Genomic DNA, 8,191 nt, shown 5'->3' on the forward strand with positions numbered 1-8,191 from the left:
CTTCATAAATTGTGACCACCAACACCATTGAGACATTTCTGATGATGCCTCAAAAAACATCCCTCTAAAGATGGTCAGGTACAAGAGCTGGAAGAAAAATAAGTGAAAAGAAAAACTTTGAAAGACCTTCAGAAAGCCTGGAGAACAATTGCTTAGACCAAAAAAATTATAACCAAAATATAAAGAAATAAAGGGTGGGTCAGGACTTTGCACAACTTTTGTGTTGTAGTTCTATCAGTTAATCAGATATAATTACTTTTATCAATCCGAAAAGGCACAAAAATTTAACAAAGAATCAAAATATAGTTGTTAGTAGATATTTGGAAATTATTCAATTTATATATTTATTTTTGAGGATTTGGTTTTGCACTGTTCTACATTTAACTCTCCATCCTTCAGCAATAATATGAAATGTTTCCCCCACAAAAGAGCAGCTTTATTTTTGTACGTTTTAATGAAACATTAAAAATGGCATTAACTCACCCAATGATTTATTAGTCACACAGTGCACTGAAAATACTGGTTTTCCATATTGTAACTGCAAAAATGCATTGAAGTTATTAAAATTAAATCAGTGGCACGTCCACTGTTATTCCATAAAACACAGCAGCATTTGAAATTAATTGAAACAACAAACATGTGATGTTAATCTTTATGATTGTAATCAACCACCATTAGGTTTTCATGTATTTTAGTAGTGTCATCATGCATTGAGACAGATTAGAAGGTTCAGTTACATTTAGAGAGAAGCTATCATCCTTTCACTTATTTTCTGTCACATATACCTCATTACTGTTCAGGTTAAACTGGTTTTAAATAATGAGGTTATTGTATGTACAAGAGGTTCCCTTCAGGCTGTTCTAAACACTCAAATTCAGACTTTATTTTCTACTCTTGGCTTTGCCTAATGTCAAAGATTGGGGACTTCCCTAATTCATCTCTGGCACTTAGGAACCAACCACCTAATGCTTAAGCTTTGAGTTTGTGAGGGGCACCCAATCAGAAGAAAGTTGGCTTGGAGGAAGAGGAGTTCATATGCCTCGTTTCAGACTGTGAATGAACTAAGGACCCAGCTCAAGATAAATAAGGATTATCTTGGATTTTGAGTCATGCAAAGCTCCTCTAGAAGAGTAGAGGAGTGAAAGTTTGGACCTGGAAATGAGCATAATAGGTCCAATTTACAGTAAAAGCACTATCTCAGTATGATTTCAGTTAGCAGCTATCGTTCTAATGCAGTATACTGATGCTTTACTCTCAATTGTTGTAGGTTTTAATCTTGTGAATAGCGTAAGGGCTGGAGTCTCTGTGTGGCCAAATGTCTCCATTGGGCAGATCCCTAGTCTGTTCCTCCCCCCACTCAACCATCTCTACTGTTAAAGTGGGTGGACTGAAGATGTCAGTTGTCCGGTAGGATTGTGTGAGGCGGCGGAAAGAAGATGTGTCAGAGACATCCTCTTCAAAGAGGTCCTCCATGAGCTCCTTGCGTCGTCTGCGAGATGCTTTCAGCTCATCATTCAGGTCAGAAACCAGATCTTTAACGTCTTTCACAAGTGTGGAGCGAACACCAAACAGGCAGAGCAGGAACACGAGACCAGCACAGATGCCGGAGACAAAGTAGAGAGCAACTCGCTCTGGGAGACCTGGAAGAGAGATGTGTGAGGAAATTAAAAATTTGCCAACATAAGCCACAAGTGTCCACTCAGCTCATCTTTCTCAAATTGCTTTAGAAAACACTATTAATACAAGGTGTGACCTTTCAAAGAAACCAGTAAATTCATTTCATGTGAGTAATGTATCAAAATCAATTTGCAAGTGCTCCTATTTCAGTTCAAATATCCAAATAATTTTATCGATATTTTCTTTCTATTTAAATTAATATTGTTATAAACTGATTTAGCTGAAAAATCTTCCTGGGCAGTGCAGTATTGTAAAAACAAAGACACAGCATTGGCTCTGGATTAGGATCATCCCTGCAAAAACCATATATGATTATTTATCTTAGTCAGAGTACATAATGGCTAATATTTGTATTTTCCACCAGCAGGTTAATGTATGATCCAAGGGAACAAACATAACTGTTTTTTTTTATATGTCGAAATATAACATGTCATAATAAACTGAAAGGAAAGAAATAGACTGAAATTAGGAAAAGTTATTTTTAAATATAATAAGCTAATAATTATATGAAAATGGAAATAATACAGAAATATGTACGCAAATTTTAGATTACTACTTATCAGCACAGACAAGTGGCTGGCACACTGATAAGCAGAGGCTGGCTGGAGCCTTCCTGTGTGGAATTTGCATGTCCTTGCTGTGCCTGTGTGGATTCTCTCCAGCAGTACAAACACATGCATATCAGGTTAACTGGTGAGTGTAAATTGGCTGTGGACGTGAGGTAAATGAATTGCATAAAGTGAGCAGAATAAAGAGTAAATGTGGATTGTGGTTTAAAGGGGCCAGTAAAGAGTACATAAGTGCTATATGAATGTCAGTCCAGTATCATACCTCTCTATCTGTAACGGCTGAGATATATGTCAGCCCCTGCAACACTAGGCTAGATAAGCAACTGAGAAAATAGACAGGTGGTATATAAGGGCTTCCAGTTACTCTAAATCAAATTTAAAAACAATACGTTTCATTTTATTCAGCACCTCTTCTAATTTTTCCATGTCGTTTTGGAGCTCAGTATCTCGACTGTGTCCACCAACGTGCTTGAACACCGACATTTCTATATATGTGGCTGTAGCCTGACATCCACAGGCATCAGTACACATACCCAGTATTTTGTCAAAGATCTCCAGAGAGTTGGTTAAGAACACATTTTGAGGCCTGTAGGTGGGGCCAGTGTACCATCCACCTGCAGGCGAGAGGGTTCTGGGCTCAATAGCCAGTCAAAGTCTGCTGCATGCAATGAAACCTGTGAACGTTCGTTTTCACACTCACCGTGTGTGTAATCTGAGATCATGAAAGGATCTGTTGGACCTTGACCCACATCTTCTAGGAGATATTTGGGGACTAAAGAGGAAATGAAACACTGTCACAATACGCAGCTGTATGCAAATACAGAAAATATACTATGCATCTACATCCAAGCCAAAAAAAAGAGTAGGTGTAGATTTGTCACTTACCACAAGTGAAGGACACCCGCAGGTGTTTCCTGGTGCCGGGGAAGCACGGGTCCCCAAAGGTTCGAGTATCGGCTATTAGTGAACAGTTTGCTCTGCTGTGACACCTGCGTGACACTTTCCTCAGGGCCGCCGGAGACAAACACTCTGAAATAATTTAATATAAATGAAACCAATGATTGTAACGAAGAAGACAACAGTAACATTTTATTGTTAAAGAAAAGCTGTTTCTCTAAAACCTGAGCACCTAGAAATTAATGAATATGAATAAATAATTCCTATTTATATGAATGATTAAATACAGTACAGTAGTAATTCTCCATCATGTCTATACAGGACTTTAGCTCCACTTTTTTGCCACTAGATGGCACTTGAGCCCCCTGCTGTTGCAGACCCATGTCAGCCTTTGATCCAGGTTCCTGAGGACAGTGAGGACTGCCGTGCAGCAGGTGTCCAAATGAGGCAGAGTAGATTGCGATGACAGTCTCATTTTTACACATCAGCCTCAAACGCTCATTTTCACACACCAGTCGTGTGCGGTGGTGCTCTGAAAAACAGATGAAATGGCACATTTTGAAGAACATCTAAAAGTTGACAAGAACTTTCTGTAGCTGTTTTAAGAAAATCTGATGGCTGAAAGCATTCATTGTTATTATTTCAAAAGTTTACAACCTTGTTTGACAGCTGTTTAGAGAGCTATGTAAATGACTCAAGCTACCCTGCATTTCTTTATATTTTGCTTTCAAGCCAGTTTTTTTTTTTCCAAAGTAGTCTTGAGCAACAGTTCTCCAGGTTCTCTGAAGGTCTTTGGACATTAGCTGCTTTTTCACTCATTTTCTAAGCATTCCTTATACCCACTCTTTTTGAGACGATGGCTTTTGTTTGTTTGTTTTTGTCTTTTAAGCTACTTAACACTAATCTATGAGCTATGGACATCAGATGAACAGTATCTGAAAGTCATGTCTTAAGAAATAGGGAAAAATCCAGGAAAGACGTGACCCTGGCCTGACCCAGTAATAAGGAAGGGAAACACGTTAAAAAGGCTGTTACTATATGTTAGACATTTATTATTTATTTATTATTCCTCCTGTTCAAGCTGATTATTGCAAATCCAGTCATAACCTATTATAGAAGAGGTAATTTAATGCGACAATATATGTCAAAGTGCATATGAAGTTGATGTGAGACTATAAGAGTCACTAGTGGACTGATTGTGTGGCTTTGTTTAAAAGCTACAATCACAATTTTAGAAGACTCCCACTTAATTTTATGTAACTCAGACTTTATATGCACTTCAGTTTGGAATGCAAATGTTTCAATGTACAGTTTTGTGTTTTATGTGTGACTGCCCGTTTTTTTTAAAACACCCCCAAAAAATGTAAGTTCCTTTTTATGTTTTGCTTAACAGGCCTGAAACCAGAGGCTGACTGAGGAAGAATATTACAGAAACTCTAAATGATACCAAGTTCAGTTCCTCTTTTCTAAGTTACCGTTATATTTATTACGTTTTAGATGTCTGTGAGCATACAAAAGACATAAATAAGATATTTTAAACTAATAATAATTTCAAGACGATTACTTAATTATAGAAAAAATGAAAGAAAAAAGATTTTATTTACCAGCTTTATATGCTAATAGATTTTTTTAATTAAGAACTTTACTGTGCAGCTCTTTTTTTCAAGCCAAGGCCCCTCTTATTGATAGTTTTCTGCACACCTTTTATTATGCACAAATTATGTGATGGAGTCTTTCTTTGTCAGTTAGCTAACATAAATTTAAAAGTCATGTGTTCGCTAGTGGTGAAGTGACTGGACTGTCCAGCTCAGTAGTGCACCTGGTCTGCACTTGTAGGAGACTAGGAGGTACTTGGTGGTGAGGGGACAGGGATCCTGGCCAAACACCGGACTTAAGACGGGAATGTGGCACGACCGCCGATCCTGACACTCTGACAGCACTTTCTACAAGCACAGGAAAATCCATGTGGACCACTGTTATCTTCAACAGGAGTCGCCCATAAGAGCATTTGATTAAGGCAGATTATGCAGTGAGTTCACAGTTTATGTCAATGTTGCTATGTGTACCTCGATAGCAACTGAGGAAGTGCACTCTGTGTCCTCCTCCGCAGTTGTGTTTGTGCTTGCAGGAGGACATAAATGCTGACTGGGAACACGGCGTCCATAGAAGGCTGATAGGATGGCCACAGACGTCCTGGAGGGACACTTGATGATGAGAATTTCTCCTTCACAAGCATGAGCCGTGTGGTTTTTCAGAATGCTGTGAAGATACACTGAAAGATAAAAAGAGCTGATGATGTCTATTTTATCATTTCAAACACATCTTACACCTCATTTATAGTCGCGTGCATAAGTCTTGAGCCCCCTTTATTTCTTTATATTTTACTAGAAAAATGGGAATTAAGTATATAAAGCAAAAGCAGAGATTACACAAATATAACAAGCTTGAAAGTCAATATTTAGTGCCACAACCTTTCTTCATTCAACACAGTCTGAACTCTCTTAGGCAGACTTTCTTGTAATATCTCTAAATCGTCTTCAGGAACAGTTTTCCAGGCTTCTTGAAGGAAAATTTGATTCATCATTCCACTTTCAGTTCCTGTATAGCGTCATATACGCCAGCCTTTTCTTCCTGTTTCCCTTTCTTAAGAATTACTTCTTGTCTGCCGCCTTTCCATTATGACCATTTCTGATGAGGCATCAGTGAACAGTAGATGGATCAGCTAAAGGGCCACATGCATCTCTCAGCTCCTGCGTCAAATCTTTGCTGAATTATTCTCTGATTCTTCAGGAAATGTCTTTCAGACACATTTTGTCTGCTGCTGATAGTTTTTAAGACCTGACACTTCTTCTTTTGTCCTCTGCTTTTCCAGTTTTCTCTTTTTTAAGGGCGCGCTCCACACTGTCTATCAACGTAAAATCCTATTTTAATCCCGTCAAACCGTATAATCATTTAGATTCAGTTAAAAAAATGGGAATAATTCATGTGCTTTCGTGACATGCGGCTCAAAGTACCTCAAGATACAATTTGAAATAGTTTTCTTGCTAAGTTCTCTGTTATGTGTAGACACAACACTGGTTCATCCCTTGAGCTGGGTGAAATTTTTAAGCTTGAAAAATTCAAAAGTCAATGTTAAGTAGCTTAACAAGCGAAAAACATTTCTCAGAAAGCCTGGATGAAAGAGAAAGAAATAAAGGGTCTTCTTTCTGTTGTTAACCAACTAATAAAGACTGGATGACTCAGTTACCTTTACTCATGCACAATTTGCGACCCTTTCATTGTCAACAAGTCAACAGTTTGACTTATTTAGAGCTTTTTTTTAGCCCCTACAACAGCTCAGTCCCCTGTCGACAGGGTGGTGTCCGACTCACTGGGTGTAGCTCGCCAAGACAATTTTTGGACTATGACCACACATATAAACATCATCAGCAACAGCGCATAGACACTGAAGTGAAATCTCCCCTCCCATGTGTGTTTCCTGTACTGTATTGTGCTAGTGTGTACGTGCAGTATATCTCGCCTTGTGAAGATTTATAATGCAAATTTTTATTATGTATTAAGACTTAAGTTATGTTTAGGGTCAAGTTTAAGGCTAGTTTATTTATTAGTTACGGTTACATCTCTAGGACATGAATATAAGTCAATGTTTTGTTCTGTGACATGATGGAAACCGTGTGTGTGTGTGTGTGTGTGTGTGTGTGTGTGTGTGTGTGTGTGTGTGTGTGTGTGTGTGTGTGTGTGTGTGTGTGCGTGCTCCACAGAGGCGTTTTAAAGCTTTAGGGAACAAACGAGACACAGTACCAGGCACTCACTCACAATGAGCTATTATTAGACACACACACACACACACACACACACACAAACAAACAAAAGATCTCTGCTGTGATCAGATATAGAGATGCACATGCAAACAGAACAGTGTCTGAGACAAAAGCTACCTTTGGCTGTGTCTGAACATACAGTACCAATGTTTCCATAATGTCAGTAGTGACACAGTCCAAATAGGAAAACAGCTCAGATGATAAACACAGGTCAGCTGTAGTTTATTTATTGCTATGGGAGTATCTGGTTGTATTGAGTGGATATCCAAGTTCAGGATCTGTTCTGCAGCCTCTTCACCCTGATTCTGGTCTCTCCGCGAGATTATGACAAGCTGCTTATGAAGCAGGATGTGGAAATCTGTTAGGAAATGTCATTGTGAAGCTTCTTTATGCAGCTGAAAAGCAACGCATCAGCATTTTGAGTCCGCTATTGATTTCAAAACCAAGAGACTTACGAGAGAAATCAGGAGCCGAACGTGCTGTGTGCATCTTCAGAGCCAGGAGGAGAGGCAGGAGACAAAAAGAGCGGCAGAAACTCCAAGACGCTGTCATTGTGAATATCCTGCAACAGACCCTGCAACAGGGTTTGTGTGGTAATAGGCTGTTTGTGCGATTGACTGCCTGTGAGAGAGCAGTCAGTAGGTCAATGATGCCATTGTGTTTACAAGAAACAGCTGGCCCTGCTGAGCAATAAACTAGAATTACTGCCAAGCATTTATGTGGTTCTATCGCTCATCAGTCAAGTTTACATCCATGTCTAACCAGACTTGACCTTTGACCTGCTGCATATGAAATTTCATCACTTTATCCTGTTATCCTACCACACATTTGTGCAAAACATTTTGTCATCATTTACGCATGAATTCTTGAGTTAGGGCCAAAAATATGTATTTGTGTGGTCCTGCTGACGTTTGACTTTGTTTGACTTTGTTTGACTTTGACTTAGTTCATCCCTGAGATCAAGTGGCTGTTTGCGCCAGATTTTGCTTTCCTGAGATATTAAGTTCATGCGAATGGGACTGACAGATAAGGTATAAAAGGTTAAAGTAGCCAAATGACCTGTCCATAAAGGAATCCATCTGCAGCAACATGGCAAGCAGACACCATAGAAAGTCACATGGACATGTATTTGTTTTTTTCTAAATCCAACAGAGGCTGGCTCCTCTGGTTAATCAAAGATATCCAATTATATAGAGATCTGTAACAACGTGACCCGAATTTACACTT

At 38.9% G+C, this 8,191-nt stretch overlaps 1 protein-coding gene across 3 annotated transcripts; it reads right to left on the reverse strand.

Annotated features, from left to right (window-relative positions):
- Positions 1-414: 414 nt before the first annotated feature.
- Positions 415-7,576, reverse strand: LOC309687016 (protein eva-1 homolog C). 3 transcript variants are annotated; one of them, XM_082501683.1, is made up of 8 exons: positions 7,420-7,576; positions 5,210-5,415; positions 4,963-5,086; positions 3,523-3,675; positions 3,132-3,275; positions 2,947-3,018; positions 2,780-2,860; positions 415-1,640 (listed from the first exon to the last, which is right to left on the reverse strand). In XM_082501683.1, exons 1-8 carry the CDS (start codon positions 7,514-7,516, stop codon positions 1,255-1,257), a joined length of 1,263 nt encoding a protein of 420 aa, XP_082357809.1. In that variant the 5' UTR covers positions 7,517-7,576; the 3' UTR covers positions 415-1,254. The 3 variants fall into 3 exon arrangements, with proteins under 3 accessions (XP_082357809.1, XP_082357811.1, XP_082357810.1); XM_082501685.1 differs by lacking the exon at positions 7,420-7,576 and adding an exon at positions 6,391-6,452; XM_082501684.1 differs by lacking the exon at positions 2,780-2,860.
- Positions 7,577-8,191: the final 615 nt, after the last annotated feature.

Source organism: Aulonocara stuartgranti, assembly GCF_965226115.1.
Source record: "Aulonocara stuartgranti genome assembly, chromosome: 2".
NCBI lineage: Eukaryota > Metazoa > Chordata > Actinopteri > Cichliformes > Cichlidae > Aulonocara > Aulonocara stuartgranti.